The sequence below is a fragment of the Mus caroli genome, unplaced genomic scaffold (genome assembly GCF_978045245.1).
Source record: "Mus caroli unplaced genomic scaffold, Mus_caroli_1 scaffold_19, whole genome shotgun sequence".
NCBI classification, from domain to species: domain Eukaryota; kingdom Metazoa; phylum Chordata; class Mammalia; order Rodentia; family Muridae; genus Mus; species Mus caroli.
Window position 1 is genome coordinate 72,815,581 of NW_028227274.1, and position 19,722 is coordinate 72,835,302.

General features: G+C 45.6%; 1 protein-coding gene across 3 annotated transcripts in view; it reads left to right on the plus strand.

Annotated features, from left to right (window-relative positions):
• Myo5b (myosin VB) overlaps nt 1–19,722 on the plus strand; it is a 314,278-nt gene that overhangs the window by 117,440 nt on the left and 177,116 nt on the right. For all 3 annotated transcript variants that reach the window (XM_085833555.1, XM_029472031.2, XM_021150180.3), the window contains exons 2-4: nt 3,672–3,782; nt 11,086–11,257; nt 13,007–13,151. In XM_085833555.1, the coding sequence (XP_085689681.1) occupies nt 3,672–3,782; nt 11,086–11,257; nt 13,007–13,151 (428 nt within the window). The remainder of the gene's footprint in view (nt 1–3,671; nt 3,783–11,085; nt 11,258–13,006; nt 13,152–19,722) is intronic.

The window sequence follows — 19,722 nt, forward strand, 5'->3', positions numbered from 1 at the left end:
CCCTTCCTTGTCCTTTCTGCATTCATGATGCCTGTCCTTAGGAGCTGTCACATCACTGAATGGGCCCCTCTAGGTAGGTTCCCGAAGCTCAGGGAATAGATGTCCACGTGGGTCCTTGATTGTGATGGTGCTCATCAGGGCAATATGCTTTAAGGAAGACCAGGTTCCCCTGTAAGACACACTTCATTTCTTAACCACTGTGCACATCCACTAGATACCCTGGACCCTAAGGATGCAGAGGGACTCAGTAAGATACCTAGAAGATCTTGCAATAATGAGGTGAAACTCGCTTGAAGAAAATGACTGCGAAGTCAGAAAGCAAGCCAATCAGAGACAGATGTACTGTGGCGGCTCAAGGGCTGACTCTGTGATGACAGTGGTGACAGCCTTCAACTTGAAGGTGTTGGAACTGGGGCTCATATATGAATGAGGGATGGACTGACTCAAGGAAACAGCAAGTACAGAACAGAGTTGACACTCCTTTCTGTCAAAGCCCTAGATTGCATATTTTAGACCCTGGGCCATAGGATTCCTGACAGCTCAGTCATTGACGTGTGAAAACAGTAACATGTAAATGAGTTAACTATGTCTGTGTTCTAAAATGAACCTTTCATGAAACGTTTCGTGTTACTGGAATAGCAGTCTTTTGACCCTCTTGTTGAGAGTTAAAGGTAATTCTTAACTCTTGGGTCCTACACAAACAGGTCCGGTGCCACAGCTCTCGCTCGCAGCCTTTGCACAAGCAAGGGTGTGTGAGAACATGCTGTTAGGATGGACATTAGTGCCTGCCTGTGCGGGTTCTGAGCAAATGTGTCTGAGTAGAGGCTGAGGTTCTGCATTCCTAGAGTGGCTCTGGTTGACAGTGACACTCGATTCCTCATACGAAGGAGGAAGGAGTCAAATAGAGAGCCTCAAGGGTCCCACTATGCCCTGGCACTTAGGAAACATAGAGGTGATCTTTCTGTCCACTGGGCACTTCCAGACTGCTGCTCGAGAAGGAGAGAGAGAGAGAGAGAGAGAGAGAGAGAGAGAGAGAGAGAGAGAGAGAGAGAGAGAGAGAGGTAGAAAGATGAGCCCACACAGGATAGGAATGGACAGAGAGAGCCAGGTATAGTGAGTTCTCTGCAGTGCTGGGGCAGTGAGGAGCCAGTGGAGGGCACAGGAGTACTTGCTGAGCTGAGATCAGGCCTCTTGTGGCTTATCACCTCCACTCAGTCCCTCCTGGGCTTCCTCCACTCTGCTCAGTTATCTCTCATTCTGTGCAGTCTCTGTAGGCCTTGTCCAAAATAAAAGGTCGGTTTTGAGCAAAAGTTTCCAGTGTCCTAATGGAAGGAATGCAGTGAGCAGAGAGAACTGCTCTGTGGCTGTGGAAAGGCTGACTGGATGCTCCGAGAGAGCACCTTACTGCTCATTGCAGCTGGTTAGACTGTGGACTTCAAGGACAGTGGAGAAGCTAAGTGAAATCACTAGAGGGAAGAAAGGATGCTGGCGGCGGTGGAGGAGGGAGAGGCTCCGCTTCCTCGGGGACTTGCTCCCGTGCAGAGCTCTTCTAACTGCCCTGCACTGTACTGTACTGTATCCTATACTCTACTGTGGGGCTAGAGGCACAGAGAATGTGACTGCAGATCTGTGTCTTAAGTTAAAGAGAAATGACTGGTGGTCAACCCTAGGCTGCAATGTCAAGGATGTACAGACATTTGCTTTCTTCTTGTTCATGTTCTGATCCTGTCACCACAGGACTTTGCTCAGTGGTGAATGAATGGAGCAGCAGTTGGGATATTGGTTTTATAAAGGGGTAGTGTTCACTAGGAGAAAAACATGGGCTTAAGGGGAAAAAAAAGGGCAGGACCCAAAGAAAGCCAGCTGGTTATAGAAGCCCATGACTTAGAGACTGTGACTTAGAGACACAGTTCAGCCTTTGGTTAAATGGGCCATTTAGGTTCGTTAAGAACATTGTGTGACATAGCAATGTAGTGTATACACAGGTTGTCTTAGTCAGGGTTTCTATTCCTGCACAAACATCATGACCAAGAAGCAAGTTGGGGAAGAAAGGGTTTATTCGGCTTACACTTCCATACTGCTGTTCATCACCAAAGGAAGTCAGGACTGGAACTCAAGCAGGTCAGAAAGCAGGAGCTGATGTAGAGGCCATGGAGGGATGTTCTTTACTGGCTTGCCTCTCCTGGCTTGCTCAGCTCAGCCTACTCTTATAGAACCCAAGACTACCAGCCCAGGGATGGTCCCACCCACAAGGGGCCTTTCCCCCTTGATCACTAATTGAGAAAATGCCTTACAGTTGGATCTCATGGAGGCATCTCCTCAACTGAAGCTCCTTTCTCTGTGATAACTCCAGCTGTGTCAAGTTGACACAAAAATAGCCAGTACACAGGTGTACACAGATGGCTTCTAAAACAAGCGGACCCTGTAGAAATCTCTTACCTGAGCAGCAGTTTGGCAATTTGTCTGGCATCTATGTAAAGTGTGAGATCAGAACTGATGGCAGGGGGGTCTAGATGTTGCCAAATGCTTGTGTCCCCCCCACCCCACCCCCCAAGGAAGTGTCATGTCACCTTAGGTCCTGACTGACTTGCTCTGTGGTTAACCTCGACTTGTTGATTGCAAAGCTGTCTGCATATTGTCACATAGCCAGGGCTGACAGTCCAGTGACTAATGACTGAAGAGCACTCCATGTAACAGGAATGGTATATTCTTCCCTGCCAGGCCTAGACCAGACTGAAGGAGTTTCTTTCTAGGGCAGTGCTGGAGGGACCGAGACTTTTGTAATATTTGTGGCTTAAAGAATGCATGGGTAACTGTTGTGTGGCTGACAACTCAAGACGCCTGCATTGGTTGCTCTTATGTGGCTGTGACCAGCCTGACAGAAGCAACTTGAGAAAGGAGAGGTGTTTTGGCTCCTTGTTTTAGAGAGCTCACACATCACGGCAGGGGAGGCTTGGGAGAGCCTCACAGTAGCAGGAGTGTGTGGCTGAAGCTGTTTACACCATGGTGGACCACACAAGGAGACAGGAGCTGGATGGGGAGTGGGGCAGGTATAACCTTCACAGCCCTGTACCTCAAGCTAGCCTGCTAGTGTCATACTTCCACCCAGGCCCAACCTCCTAAAGGGGTCCATGGCCTCCAGTGTTTAGTTGGCAACAGGACCCAAAATCATTGAGACCATGAACCTGCGGGAAATATTTTAGATTCATACCGTTAACATGGAGCCCTTGACTTGCCGCCATTTCTACAGAATGTAGAATACCAGAGCAGAGTAACCTGAACTCCAAAGCATTGCTGTGCTTCCTGTATTTGGCCAGTATTGTTTCATTGATTATAGCATGCCCCGTCCTTCTGACTGCAGTTTTGTGTCTTTAAAAGGATCGTGTAAAACCCTCACGGCTAGAGCTAAGTTTGTGCTCAGCTGCCTCCCCGGCAGAATTTTAATTTCACTGTCACATTCCCTTAAGATTGAGAGGGTGCTGTTTTAAATGAATCCCATGAAATATTTATTATTTATAATATTAGATCATCTCGCGTCTTTGAAAGGGAGTGCGGTGTGTACATGTTGCTGTAAAATATTTTCCCAGCGAACCCTTCATAGAGGCTGACACACGCTTAGAAGTTTGGATCCTTCGTTTTGTATCTAAGTTTCTTTCCTTCTCGTCTTTCAGTACACAAGGGTCTGGATCCCTGACTCAGATGAGGTGTGGCGCTCGGCTGAATTAACCAAGGACTACAAAGAAGGGGATAAGAGCCTGCAGCTCAGACTAGAAGATGATACAGTAAGTGCTGGTCCTGTGGGTGGGGGCCCGAGATACATCTTGATTGGGTCCGATAGTAAATTGTGGCCTTAGGTTTGTCTGCCCAGTGGAGCTTCTGAACTCCAAATGCATCCTTGATCACTGTTGATGACAGTGGAAGTATGAAACCATGAGCCTGTTCCATGGATGTCGCATAAAAAAACAAGAGCTAACCAATTAGCAACTGGGACTCCAGTGGTAGTTGAGACAGGAGTCTTTATGTCAGAATGAAGAGGACAGATGTGCTATAAGATGAGAATCGGCAGGAGGGAACAGTAGGGCAGGTGGTAGGAGCCTGGGCTCAGGCTAAGCTGTTGGTGCCCAAACGCAGTGTTGCATGTGGACAAGGGAAGGAAGGTAAGCCACTGAACCTGGGACCCAGGTAGCCTAAGGCAGAGGTGACAGGCAGGTATTTTATACAAGATGTACACAGGGAGGCTGGTTGTAAACAAAGTAGAGGGATGACATGAAGAACTGACTTTGAGACAGACGGACGGACAGATGGACAGACAGACAGGTGGGCCGCAGAGCAGACACAGAGTGGATGGAAGGTTTGTGTTGAGTGAACCCCAGTGCCTGGAATGCTTGTATTGTGTCCTTTAGTTGTGAATTATTAACTACCTGCTGTTGTTCATTCTTCAAAGCAAATGTTCTGCTTCCCACTCCAAATGGTTGGTTGAACAACCGATGATTGGACATTCTCCAACCACCAACTCTTTTTGTAGGAGCTTGGAGCATGTGGCTGTGAGTGTAACGTTCGGGCAGCTGAAGTTGAGTTGGTTGGTTGTGTCCTTCACTTTGTAGCTGACAGGCTTTGCTAGTCTAGTTCCCTCTTGGTTTTGAGGGAAGAAATGAAACTGTCAGCAGATGGAGTCTTGTTAGCCGTGTTGAATAACTTCCCACCCCACACTCGAAACAAAATGAAATTAGTCCACCCACTCGAATGGAGTGCCTTCTACTCCGGCAGACTTCGCTTGAGTTGGCATTTTCGAGTGGGTGGGTGTTTTTAAAAGCTGTATAGAGGCAGTGAGGAATGATCTGTCATGTTGCTAAAACAGCAGATGCTTGTGTCCCTGGCTGCACACAGATTTGGCCCTGCATGATGAATCCTGGAAGCCGCCCATAGCCCGTCTCTTCCTCTCTGGCTATAGGACTGGTCACTCTGGAACCTATCAGCATAGGCTCTGGGCATCTGAGTCTCTGTCTGTTGCCCATGGGTTATACTGGCTTGAAGCTGGCCCCAAGAGTGCCTGGGCACTGTACACTCGAGGCAGGGGCAGAGACCCCACATGGCTGGTTGCTGAACGTCCAAAGAGCATTTCCTGTGAGGCTGAAGCCATCCCGTGGTCACACACTGGTAGACCTCCCAGCCCATGGAGTAAATTGCTTCTGGTTTTAGGGCAGAAGCAAAGGGGAAAGTAGGCAGGTCAGATTTTCTGCTAAAAAGCTGCATTCCAATGTTGGGCTCAGAGCAGGACCATGCACCTTGCAGCCAACAGTTTCTACCGATAAGGTGTTCAGAATTCTCACCGTTCATCTAAGACGCCCCTTCCACTTTTGCTCAGTTATTTCTTCTAGTAAAACATGTAAGTGTAGCCATGTGACTCATCCTTAAGTGAACAATTCAGTGGCATTCACACTGGTACATCTGTCACCTTGCTCCCTTTCCATACGGCAAAACTGGAGATGCCCCCCCAACTGAACGCCGATCCAGTCTTTTACTGCCTGCCCCGGTGCTAACTTCTGTCTCTGGCTGCACACGGTACTTCATACAGGTAGAATTGTGCAGGTGAGTGCCTTTTCCATGAGCTCAGGTCACCTAGCCTAACGTTCTGGCAGCCAGTAAGAAGATGGTGACTTCTCTGGAGGAAAGGAGTATAAGGTGCATGTGTGAGGATACTTAGCCTTGTTCTCTGCCTTTAGACCATGCTGGGCATTTTGCTAACCTTGGATTGAGGAGAGCAGCCTCTCTATGCTTTGACCAAAGCAGAGCTCAGCGCAGGTCAAGAGCTCTCTCCCTGCCACCCTTGCAAACCACTCCACTCCTGCCCTCTGCTGGCTGGAAACTCCCTGTTTGTGTACTTTCACTTTGTTGCGTTCCAACTCAGTATGAAGTGCCCCAGCCTTAGGGAGTGCTTCCCGTGTGCGCCCTTGTGAGCGGGAGGCTTCCGATGAGACGGGCAGGCAGAGTGGCGTGCCCTCCCCGCACTGTGACACATCTCCGCCTAACCGAGTGTGTTCAGGGCTGAGGTGAAAGGATATAATCCTGAATAGGTCCAGTTACTGAGAGTGCGCTAAGTCTATCTAGCACTTTCATGCTTTTGAATATTTAAACAACTATGCAAAGAGTAAAGCTGTTGGCAGCCCTGTTCAACCTCCACCCTACTGCCAGTGTAAGGAAGCTGCATGTTTCTTTAAGCATGCTGTGGTCTCACCTCTGTAGGACTACATCAAAGAGCCACAAAGCTTGTTGTGTATGGCAGATCATTCTCTGTATGTCATGTTGTAGGGTTATAAATATGTGGTGAATCCCTGTGAGGCCACGATTACCTGTAAGTGTTGGACTCTGATAGTAATGTTAAATTCAAGTTCCTCTTGTCAATGGCAGAAAAAAAAAAATCCCTACTCTTAGCCCCGCTCCCCCAGGACACCTGAAAGCTGAAGACTGTGGCCTGGAGCGCTGAGTTTGCAGTTCTTACCTCTCTTCTGCTGTGCTTGGAATTTTACTCCTTATCAATTTTCTGTAACCAATACCACTAGCTTATTTGTGAAAAAAAAAATTTCCCCCTACAATTGTATATGTGATTGTCTCTTCCTGCCTGGTAAGGTCTTCTGAGAGAAGAGTCATCTCAAAAATGATGGAAAGCCCATGTGTCTGTCCTAGAGTGTCAAGACACTGGGCTGGGTTTAAAGCTTTCCAGTTTGAAAATCGAAGGGTAGGGTGGGTGGGGCACTTGAGGAGGGAGGTCTGACGGCCACTGTTAGGGAACAATGCAAAAACTTTAGAAAGGTCTGTTACAAGGGAAGTTAGCTTCTGGAGATGTGCCCTTGAGGGACGCAGTGAGATCCTGGCCCCCTTCTCCCTTATCTCTCCATCCTGGCTTCATTGGCCTGAGCAATTCTGCTCTACTGTTTTTTCTCTGTCATAAGTTTCTGCACTGCTGTCACCCACAAAAGAATGGAGCCAAGTGATAGTGACCAAAACCTCCAAAATCCCAAATCAGCCTCTCCTCGTTGGAAGCTGAGAACCTTGGGTGGGTGCTTTGTTCAGAAAACATAAAAGTTGCCAACTCCAGAGTTTCAGGAGCTGGAGGCTGGCCTTTAGCATTCCCCAATCCCTTGTTCCACTTTATAGAATTTTTGCCCATACCCTCTCCGTGATAATTGTCGAGCAATTTACTGTATGGAGGAAGTTTGCTATAGAACTTTTAAAGACAGAAAGTGGTATTGGTAAATTTTGGGAGGAAAACTTAGCAGGCCAGGCGTTGGGGCTCATGCCTTTACTTCAAGTACTGGGAGGCAGAAGCAAGTGGCTCTCTGAGTTCGAGTCCAGCCTAGTCTAAATAGTGGATTCCAGGACAGCCAAGGCATGCAAAGACCCTGTCTCAAGAAGAAAAACAATAAATGAAAAAAGAAGACCTAGCAGAATATGGCACACCCACACACAAATCACACTAACAGAGATAATGATATTTTGGAGACATCACTCTAGGTAGACAGACACGTGTAATATGAAATAATTCATTCTTTAACACGTTTTTAAGAATGCCCAGCATGCATGGGCATTCAGACCCATCCATGCAGATCCAAGCTACTTCCATCTTCACTGATGTCACTAAGTGATGAGATTGTCTGGTTAGGCCTTGAAGGCAGAGCGTATTAAGGAACGTGTCGCAGTGTGGCACACTGCCCTCTTTCATCCCGTGAGGGTCTTGATGGTGATGTCTGTGGGTCCTGGCTTATGTGATGGGCTATCTGTGTTGTGGGCTTGCTTTCTCTGAGATGGAGGCTTTGTGTAGCAAAGGCTTTGAACTTGCAATCCTGCCCTCTCTGTCTTTTGAGGAGTGCTGTTGAGCTCACAGGCACATGCCCCACACTGCACCCCAATGGCTGACCCTAAAGTTTTTGTTCCCCAACAGTAGTTTTTATGTGTCCTCTATTTGTTGCTTATGCTATGTTTGTTTCTGGTACCCACTTTCTGTTGGGGTGGTCTCTTCTGGACTTTTGTCATGTGATGTAGAAACCTGTGCCCTACTCAGTTTGTCTTTGCCAATGATGTGCTCTGTGGCAGTATTAAAGTTATTTACAGTGACACTTATGCGTCTTTTCCTACATGTTCCTGGCTTTTGTGTCCTTGGCCCTAAAACTTAAAATGTTTTCTCATTTTTACTTTTTTGGCTTTTTTTTTTCACTTGGTTCCACTTAAAACTTGTGTTTATGAGTAGAACCCTGGGCTGGAGAGATGGCTCAGCCATTAAAGGCTAGGCTCACAACCAAAACTGTGAGTAGAACTGTGGCTTATTTTTTTCCTAAACATCTATTTAGTTTATTTACCAGTGTTAAATGAAATATTCTTTTTACCCAAGTCTCTGTATGTGTGTGCATAACTTCTTCTATTTAATTACTCCTTTAATTAGCACATGCCTTACATGTAGTCTCACAGATACCGCTGATATTGATATATTTTCTTGAGAATTCATGAACTGTTATAGCAGAACATGATGATGCGCACCCATAATGCCAGCACTTGGAAGGCTGAAACAGGAGGGTGATTGGAAGTATTAGACCACCCTCATGTACATAATGAGTTGGAAGGCAGCCTAGGCTCCACAAAAACAATGTCTTGAAGAAGAGGAGGGGAAGGAGGAAGAGGAAGAGGAGAAAGAAGAAGAAGAGGAGAAAAGAAAGACTCCAAAGCATGTGTATACACTGAACACATTCAAACAAGCATGGATTTAGGCTGAAAGTTCGGTGTATGGAATATATGTATACATACATATACACACACTTTCCTGATTTTCCCCAATCACATTTTGTTTTCTTTTTAAAAAAATATTTAAGTTCCTGAGATATAATTACATCATTTTCTCTGTCCCTTTCCTCCTTCTAGATCCTCCCATATTCTCCTCCTTTCTGTCTTTCAAATTTATGGCCTCTCTTTCCCTTAGATGTCATTGAATGCACACACAAGTGTATAGTTCCTAAATATAACCTTTTTATATAATATAACCTTTTTAGTCCATATAATGTCACATGTGTGAATATTTTCAGAGCTGACCACTTGGTACTGGATAACCAGTTGGTGTGCTCCTCCCTGGGAAAGACCCTCCCTCCCTCCCTCGCTCCCTCAGTTGCCCATAGTTCATTGTGCAGTATGGTCTTTCTCCTATCTGCTTTGGCATGTCTGTTGGTCTTAGCCTTGTCCAGCTCATCTTTGGTAGGCATGTTGGTGAGACTTTATGGATGCAGCTCTAATATTAGCATAGTAAATCTTGATATAATCTGCAAGCCATATGTATCAAAGTTAGTTGAGTATTTTTGAACCTTCCCAATGTATAGGCTGTCCTTTACAGTTCCTGAAACAAAACTGTGCTCATAAAACTCTAAAAGCTTTTCAGCTAGTGCTGAAGAACCTGTGAGAACCATAGCACGTAATTAAACAGGCAGCGATAGCCACCCACCTTCCTCTTGTTTAAATGTCCAAACATCCCACCTCTAAACCGCCTTTAATAAATTACATATGTATGTCTATGTGGTCTGTCAAATATTTTTTGTGCACTCAGTTTAAATGTTGAGCCATGAAAGACAAGGAACTTGACATCCTGCCTAAGAGATCTGACCTTTGGATAAACAGTCCAACACCCTAATTACACAGACTCCCATTCAGATTCCCGCGGAAATTCCCACTGGACTTAAGGCCAAAGAGAAATTACTGTCCTGAAAGAACTCGAAACTGAGCTGTGGAGCAAGCAGTGCTTGTGCAAATGGTCAGACTAGAGACACAGCCACATGACATCAATAGCAAGATGCTCTAAATAAAGTGAGCATCAGGTAGCCAGACAGGGTTCACAAGGAACTGCCTGCAGTAGGTCAAGGCACCAAGAGGGGAAATGGACACTGTGTCTGCACATAACCAAGAAGCTACTTGCAACTGAAACCCACTGGTAGGGGGAAACTCAGTCTGCTTCAGTAGAATGTCACTGGCATCTCACCCACACCGCATGCCTACTACACTGCATAGCCAACATAAAACAGACTCCATAGATTTTTTTTATGGGCTTTTGTTTTATTGAGAATTTTTTTTATCTAATTGAGTTTTTGTTCATTTGTTTTGTTTGTTTATTTGTTTGTTTTGTTGAGAGAATTAGAGAAATAGAGAGCATGATGAATCTGGATGAGCAGGGAGGTGAGAAGGTTCTGGTGGGAATTGGACGAGGGCAAAAAATGTTATCACAATATTTTAATTTTATAGAAGCAGTCATTAAAAGTCTCCCAACCAAACAACAACAACAAAAAAAAAAAACAAAAAAAACCCCAAAAAAACAGGACCAGGTGGGTTTAGTGTAGAATTCTATCATGCCTTCAAAGAAGACCTAATACCAACACTCTTCAAACTATTCCACACAATAGAAACAGAAGGAACACTGCCCAATTCATTCTATGAAGCCACAGTTATGCTACATATTTTTCCTTGGAGATAGAACTGAACGATTTCTGTCTAATCAGGATCTTGTTACAATTTCCTTTCATAGAAGACCTCATAAGAATTTTTTTCTACTTCTATGATGTTTAATGTTCCAAATAGATTTTAAAAACTGGAAAAAAATGAAATTTAAATATTTTAATTTTAATTAAAAATTTAATTAAAAAACTAAGAAAAAGGACAAAGCTAGAAAAGAGATAGCCGTAGTAGAGAGGCCAGTCCAGGAAGGTCGGCTGGTTGGGAGAAAGAGCCCTCCCGTGTTAACTGGAATGCCCAGAATCATCTTTATTAGGAAGCCAACCACCCTTAAATCTGGCTGTGCTTCCTTGGGTCTGGCCTGAGTCTCTCGTGTTTGATACGCTGGGATTACATAATCAGTTCCACGTGGCCCGGTCTCTATGGCAATCATAAGTATTGTTTTCACGTTGCCTTTCTCTAGAGCATTACTTATGTTTATGTGTTATGTTACTTATGTTTATGTTTTATGATTTTGCTGGGATAGTGATCCCAGCCAAAGAGATAAGACAGCCAACATGGGCTAAATGCTTCATAATTGTGCTTTCTTTGTGTGCTTGTTACTAGATTCTAGAATACCCAGTCGATGTCCAAAATAACCAGGTGCCATTCTTGCGGAATCCAGATATCTTAGTAGGAGAAAACGACCTCACTGCACTCAGCCACCTCCACGAGCCCGCAGTTCTGCATAACTTAAAGGTCCGTTTCCTGGAATCCAACCACATCTACACTTACTGTGGTAAGTGGAGGCACCTGCTGAGTGAGGGAGAATGCATGTGTGTGTGTGTGTGTGTGTGTGTGTGTGTGTGTCTACCCCCTCTCCCACTTTCCCTCCCTCAGTCACTCCCTCCTTCCCTGAGTACTATTTGGTAGTATGTTAAGAACATACCTTCCAGCGATTGTCTGTGGAAAACAGTGAGGGCCTGGTGGGGAGCAGACTGTAGGTGGGATGTCTACAATGGGTGTTGTCTTAAAGATCTTGGCTTCACTGTGCCCACAGTGAAGACTCAGGCATAGGGGCTTTTCAACTTGGCCGTTGGAGTTGACCACTTTGCTGGCAATCCTGGGTGAACTGCTTTGCTAGGTTTTAGTGCTGAGAAGGAATGGTTTCCAAAAACCCCTCCACCCTCAACTAGTAAAGACTGTTGGTTTAGAAGAAGTGTCAATTATCAGAAACTCCAGAAAAACCTCTTTCCAATAAAGAGCTGTTGCAAAGTCTCCATTTTTAGGAGAAAGGGCTAAATGACCACCAGTTTTCCAAGCTCAGGGAATCCCCCCTGGAATTGCCTTGTACAGACCAGAGGTTTTTCAGATGATCCACTGTCCCATCAGCTGTCAACAGGGCCAGTGCCTGACAGGATTGAAGTAACTGTGACGTGTTCCTCTATGCTCTGGAAGGGGCTGAAGTGTTTTGGGGAAATGGCTGACCTCAGGACATGAGATTAAAATGTCAGCCAAGTATCATGTGAGTTGGGTTGAACCCTCTGAAAACTAGAAGATATGTGGCTACTCCTGAGAGTGTTCTCCACATGACTAGCCTTAGTGGGGTTTCTCAGGGTTCACACTCTCCCTACCCCCCAAACTCCTGTTGAAAGAGGTACATGGGTCTCTCTTGCTACTTGGCTACTAGGAGGGAATACAACCTAAGGAAACTTCTCTTCTTATCAGGGTCCCTCCTCCTCTTTCCAAGATGACTATAAAACATCTATTTTTGTGCCTTAGTACATGGGTCTTTGGATATCTGGGATGCAAAGTCACGGAAGAGGGAAAAAAAGACATATTGCTATCATGTCTTAAAGAGGGAATTTGCTTTTTTTCCCCCTTTGTACATTCTCAGCTATCAACTTGCCTATCCATAAAAGAGGTTTAAAACCTACCAGGATTTCCTCCTTGCCTGATCAGCACGTTTGAATCCACTGCAGTGCAGACATTGGGAGATTCAGGTGCAGAGACGAGGGATGTGATTTAACACAGGAATCCACAGAGGCTTCCGTGCCGGCCGCTGCTCCAGGGTTCATTCTCTCCTGTGGCTGTCTTCTTAAGCAAGGATACCCTAGGTCTGTTATCCTTCGAGACAACAGAGGCACCCAGAGATTAGACAGTCACTGGTGAAGCCAATACTAGGCAGTTGTGTTGTCCTCGAGTTGATATCTCTGTGTAAATAGCTCATAAATAAGTAAGGGAAAAAATGACCCTCCCAGATTTTAATTCTTAGGTGGAGTCTAAGTTAAACCTTCTCTCTCTGGTCCTACAGTGCTTTGTGTCTGTTTTCATGAAGTCAGCTGCTGAGTACTTGTGAGTTAGCGTGTCTGTGCTGTTCCCATGGGACAACAGCTTGAGGCCTGGGCTGTGTCCTAATCACTCTTTCTCCGACAAGAGCCTAGCACGGAGGCCTTATGTGACAGAGTGCTCACCCGCCTTACCCTCCTCTTGTTCAGCGTCACCACGTGAGAATGGTGCTTTAGACTGCTGTCTTGTCTCTTCACAGGAATTGTGCTTGTTGCCATCAACCCCTACGAGCAGCTGCCAATCTACGGACAGGATGTCATCTATGCCTACAGTGGCCAAAACATGGGTGACATGGACCCCCACATCTTTGCTGTGGCAGAAGAAGCCTACAAGCAGATGGCCAGGTGAGAAACGGCTCTGCTCGGGGCTTCCTGAGAAAGGGAACAAAGGGAAGTGTCTACCTTACAGGATGGTGAGACTGGGACCAGAGAAGCTCCTGGAAGCAGAACTACCTGGGTTGCTATCCCCTCCACTCTTGCTCTTGTTCATGTGTACCTGGAGAGCTGTGCTTGCTTAGATTTATTTCAGGTTTTAAGCAATGGGAGAATCCCCTGCGCTTATTTCTCCTGAGTGCTTCTTGCCTTTCTTTCCTCCCTGGCCGCTATAATAGAGCCCTTTCACAGCTCCACCACTCATTAGTGCTGTCCAACCCACGTCCTCTCACCATAGACTCTTGAAGGAACGAGGACTCCATAACAACTTCTTGAGGTAGCAAGGATTGTGGGTGAAAATGAGAACTGCATGTGAGCAGATGTACCTAGGGCATTTTAGATTTTAGCTTGGAAGTGGAGTTCTGTTTGGATCTTTTATCTATCTTCCTCTCCTCTCCTCTCCTCTCCTCTCCTCTCCTCTCCTCTCCTCTCCTCTCCTCTCCTCTCCTCTCCTCTCCTCTCCTCTCCTCTCTCTCTCTCTCTCTTCCTCTCTCTGTCTCTCACTCTCTCTCTCACTCTCACTCACTCTGCACCGCCCCCATACTCTGTGTCATCAGAGAGTGGGCTACTCAATGTTCTAAAACTATCCAGACACAAGGAGAAGAGGAAGGTTGTATTAGTGCCGCAGGGAAATGTGTTTCCTGGTTAGTTCTATGGTACTGGATCCTTGCAGAATGAGTACTTCTTGCCACAAGAGTGTCTACAAAGAGCCCCAACACTGCACAGCTTTTTGGGGAGATAGACTTTTGAGGAGTGAATAATTCCCTAAGAGGAGGGTCCTACTCTAAGAAATCTTCACATTAATGAATTTCAGAGTATAAATTTTAGCCCAGTCGAATCTTCCACAAGGGAGGGCTTAAGGGGGGGGGGGGTCCCTTACTAATTTACAATATTCCTATCATACGGATCAGCACATAGAACCATCTAGAACCTCCTTCACTAGAGATGGCAACTGCTCACTCTTCTAAATGACCAGAGAGCTAATGAATCTGGTGAACAGCAAGCTGTAATGTCTGCCCAAAATGTGGTGACTGCCACCTTTGCCGTATCTAATTTGATAGGGCAAAAACCATGCACCAGATTGACCTTCCAGGGCTTGATCCAGATACCTGTTACTCGCCTTCTTATTGGTACCTACGTCTTGACAGTTGGAATGGGGAGAATGATGGGTGTCAGTGTGTTAGCTACACAGCCCTGTGTGGGGCACCGTGGAATTCTTCATGTGTCACAGCTGAGAGGGACCTGGAGGTTAGCCAGCACCCTGTGCTTGAGTTCAGAGGGGGCTGGGGACTGTCTGGCACCCTGTGCTTGAGTTCAGAGGGGGCTGGGGATTGGCTGGCACCCTGTGCTTGAGTTCAGAGGGGGCTGGGGATTGGCTTGCACCCTGTGCTTGAGTTCAGAGGGGGCTGGGGATTGGCTGGCACCCTGTGCTTGAGAAGGCACTTGTTTTGTGTGAGGATGATGAAGGTCTGTCCTCTTCTGAAGGATGATTCTTTTTTTTTATGTACTTACATATAATAAATAAATACACTGTAGCTGTCTTCAGACACTCCAGAAGAGGGCGCCAGATCTCGTTACGGATGGTTGTGAGCCACCATGTGGTTGCTGGGAGTTGAACTCTGAACCTTTGGAAGAACAGTCGGGTGCTCTTGCCCACTGAGCCATCTCACCAGCCCTGAAGGATGATTCTTTATGGCTGTGAAACACACCAAGGTTGCAGTTCTATGGTGCTGGACTGTCTGACAGACAGGGTTCAAACAGCAGGCACAGAGAGACACTCTTTCACCTTGCTCTTTTGTGGATGTTATTGACTGGGCCAGTCACACTTGGAAATTCAGAAGTTGCTGAATGTCATGAAAGATTTTATATTGATGTTGAATTAAGGAATGAAGATAGACAGTTCCTCTTGGATTAGTTTGATCAAGAGTAAGCCCTGATTTGAATCTTTTCTCTCCTCTCCTCTCCTCTCCTCTCCTCTCCTCTCCTCTCCTCTCCTCTCCTCTCCTCTCCTCTCCTCTCCTCTCCTCTCCTCTTCTCTCCTCTCCTCTCCTCTTCTGTCTGGACTGTGTGGTTACTGGCCTATCTGGAACCTCTTTATTACATGTGTCTATTCTGTCGATCCCTCTTTCCTGTGTGTCTGTTCTGTGCCTCTGTGTGTATACTTATTCTTAATTAAGAAATTTGCTCTGTATTTCTTTTTTTAACAATTCAAATTACTTTATTTCTTTTTTTAAATTTATTTTTTAATTAGATATTTTCTTTATATACATTTCAAATGCTATCCCAAAAGTTTCCTATACCCTCCCTCCACCCTCTTCCCCTACCTACCCACTCCTGCTTCTTGGCCCTGGCATTCCCCTATACTGGGGCATATAAAGTTTGCAATACCAAGGGGCCTCTCTTTCCTGTGATGGCCGACTAGGCCATTTTCTGCTACAAATGCAGCTAGAGATATGAGCTCTAGGGGTACTGGTTAGTTCATATTGTTGTTCCACCTATAGGGTTGCAGACCCCTTCAGCTCCTTGGGTGCTTTCTCTAGCTTCTCCATTGGGGGCCCTGTGTTCCATCTTATAGATGACTGTGAGCATCCACTTCTGTATTTGCCAGGCACTGGCATAGCCTCATACAAGACAGCTATACCAGGGTCCCTTCAGCAAAATCTTTCTGGCATATGCAATAGTGTCTGGGTTTGGTGGCTGATTATGGGATGGATCCCCGGGTGGGGTAGTCTCTGAATAGTCCATCCTTTCATCTTAGCTCCAAACTTTGTCTCTGTAACTCCTTTCATGGGTATTTTGTTCCCTATTCTAAGGAGGAATGAAATATCCAAATTGTATCTTGGGTGTTCTGTGTTTCTGGGCTAATATCCACTTATTAGTGAATGCATATCTAATGACTTCTTTTGTGATTGGGTCACCTCTCTAAGGATGATATCCTCCAGATACATCCATTTATCCAAGAATTTCATAAATCCATTGTTTTTAATAGCTGAGTAGTATTCCACTGTGTAAATGTACCACATTTTCTGTATCCATTCTTCTGTTGAGGGACTTCTGGGTTCTTTCCAGCTTCTGGCTATTATAAATAAGGCTGCTATGGACATAGTGGAGCATGTGTTCTTATTACCAGTTGGAACTTCTTCTGGGTATATGCCCAGGAGAGGTATTGCTGGATCTTCCGGTAGTACTATGTCCAATTTTCTGAGGAACCTCCAGACTGACTTCCAGAGTGGTTGTACAAGCTTGCAATCCCACCAACAATGGAGGAGTGTTTCTCTTTCTCCACATCCTCACCAGCATCTGCTGTCACCTGAATTTTTGATCTTTTGCTCTGTATTTCTTGAATGGCGCAGAAAACATGATATGGGAAAGAAATGAGGGGTTCTTTACATAAATGTAAGAGTCTTAAAAGGGAGGCTGCTTTACTGACTCCAGATGACCCAGAATAGTACCCCAAACTACACACCTATAAACACAAATCAACCTATAAACACAAATTTACAACACGTATGGGATATCTGCTTTGTTTTAAGGTTTGCTTTCAACATGTTGACTGCTTTTAGTAAATGATTTACCATGACATGATACATGCACACACACGTGTATGTGTGCCAAAAAGCAAAACTGAGTTAAGATCATAGCTACAGTGTTCTCTTAAACGTAGGTTAGCCTTGAACAGTCCACACATACAGTAGGCCCAGGTTGAGTGCATAGGATTTAATGACTTCAAAGTGGCTGTTGTATTAAAGCCATAGTGAACAAATGCAGCCATGGCACAGTTCACAAGCAGGTCTGACCTTTGTAATGGTCCATAGAGAGTTGTGAGCTGCAGAGGTGAGCCCAGGCGGGACTGTGGCAGTCTCTGACCACTGAAATGTTCAAGAGTAGCCGAGGTGGGCAGGTGTGTGTGGGAATACGGAGTTAATCCTAAATGAACATTTTCACAGCAGAGCTATTCAGAGTCTATAGATGCATTCTGAGTCCCCGCCAACGGGCTCTATGTTGCTTGGTTTACAAATTTAAGGCAGCAAACTGTTTCCAAAAGTCATCTCAGGGGAACAATGTTCTGCGTAGCACTGTTTGTGAAACACTAACCTAGAGCAATGGGGGTGTTTTAGTTGATCGGGTAAGAACGCGATGCGAAGTACGTGCTGCTCAGAGGACAGCTTCTCTCTGGTGGGTCTTCTTTCGTAATGATCTTTTCCTTCTCTGCCATTCCCAAGGACAAGGCTGTGTTCTCATGAGCAGATTAATTGTAGAAATGACTCATTACTCATTTTGCCGTAAGTTGCCTCCCGACCCATGCAGACTGAGCAGACAGCACAGGACTAAGCATGAGGCTGTGGTTCACAGTTGTTTCTTATCACACACATATTTAACCTCAGGATGTGATTGTCGCTCAAGAATGCATAAAATAATTAACATGTTGGTGTATTTGTTTATCACAGTTTTACATAAGATCTATTTCCCTTGTGACATTGGTCAGGACTCTAGACAACACTCTAGGGTCTTGAAATCAGATGGTGTGATGGTTTATATGAGCTTGGCCCAGGGAGTGGTACTATTAGGAAGTATGGCCTCTTTGGAGTAGGTGTGTCACTGTGGGCATGGGCTTTAATACTCTGATCCTAGCTTCCTGGAAGCTAGTCTTCTGCTAGCAGCCTTCAAATGAAGATGTAGAACCCTCAGCTCCTCTTGCCCCATGTCTGCATGGATGCTGCCATGTTCCCACCTTGAAGATAATGGACTGAATCTCTGAACCTGTAAGCCAGCCCCAATTAAATGCTGTCCTTTATATGAGTTGCCATGGTCATGGTGTCTGTTCACAGCAGTAAAGCCCTAAGACAGATGAAGAGATGGAATTCAATCCAAGTGGGTTTACCTAAAGTCTCCTATGTTAGCGAAGAAGCATGCCACCTTCTGCCACGTCCTCGGGTATTCACTGTTCTGACTGTTCCCTAAGCTTGTGAAAACAGAACAGACTCTGGTGCCCAAGCCCCACCAGGGTCTTGAACAAGATCTCTTCCCTCAGTGATTTAGAAGTAGCTCAGATTTTGTAGGGAGTTTAATTTGGTGCATTTCCCAGCCTTGGTGGGAGTGGTCATATTTCTGAGCTGGCTGGGTCTGATTCTTCCTAAAAACTGTTTGTGTGGGATGATTTTTTTTCCCATTGCTTTCCCGAAAATGAATAGGAACACTGCCGAGCAAATCTGTTTGCTCAGGTAGCCAAGGTAATTGAGCACCCACATTCCCCATCTGCCTGCTCAACACTGCCAAGGCGTGACTGATAATGAAAGATGGACTTGCCATTGCTGGGAACTCCAGGGTGGGCAGGGAAGCTGTGGGCACCTGTGGCATGACTCCTGGCAAGGGCTGAACACACACTCTTGCCCAGCAAGAGCTTTGCTCTCCTGGAGATAGAGCCCAGGAAGGGGGAAAGCCTGCATTCAGTGAGAACAGCGTCCAGTTCAAGGCCCTCACCGGGCTCTTGAGAGCAAACATCTTACTTAGCTTGAGTCCACATAGTACATAGAGTTGGTAGAGAATGGGAGAGCCTTCCAGAAGACCCTGGGGAAAATGTGTGTCCATATGAGAAAGTGCCCCCAACATAAAGCTAAAGATAGTCCTGTGTAGCAACCAGGAAGAAGGGCTTTTCAGGATGATGGTATCAGTGGACATGAAAGACTCCTCTGTTGCTACTGACCATTGAGAGATGCCACCATGCCTCCTCTCTACACAGTAAAGGGCCTCTTGGGAGAGGAAGGAAGGAAAGCCATGTGTTCTCCATCTCTGAGATAGAAACAACAGAACTGACAGGTTTGTAGTCTTTGAGATAGGGTACTCTTGTGTGTATGAGAATATACTTGGGTGTGCCAGTATGTCTTTTAGCTGAAGATTTGGTAGAACTTGAGATTGTTTGAGGGGAAAAAAATGGCGCAATTATTTATAAGCCAAATTCACAGCTTGCTTCGAGATCAGCTTTTAAATTGAATAGTATGTTGTTTTATTATTTTTTTAAATTGTCATTAGCTCCTTTGTTGTGGTCTGGGTCATAAAATGCCTCCTAATAGAGCCTTCATCATCTCTTGGGATGAGAACATCATTGACAGATCAAGGCAGGGATAAGTTCAATTTCTCTGCAAGTCACTGGTACGCATGAGGATCTAGGCGTCCAACCTGGTGACCTTGTCTCTCTCCCAGTGAATGAACTGAGTGTTGATGGACACTCCCTTCCCCCTGCCTTCCGTGGCTCATATTCATCCTCTTTTAAGGACAGCACTGTTGCTGCCTCTGAAACACAGTCAAGTCCAAATGAAATTAGAGGAGTCGTTAACAGCTGTCTATCATGGTCTTTAGGGCCTCCGTGTTAAAGGTGACGGATCATATCAGTGACTGGGCAGCACAGATCGCCTGGATTCCATAGGAACATGAAACCCTGACTTGGTTGACGCTGATCTTTGCATGGAGTTTTCTTTGCCTTTCT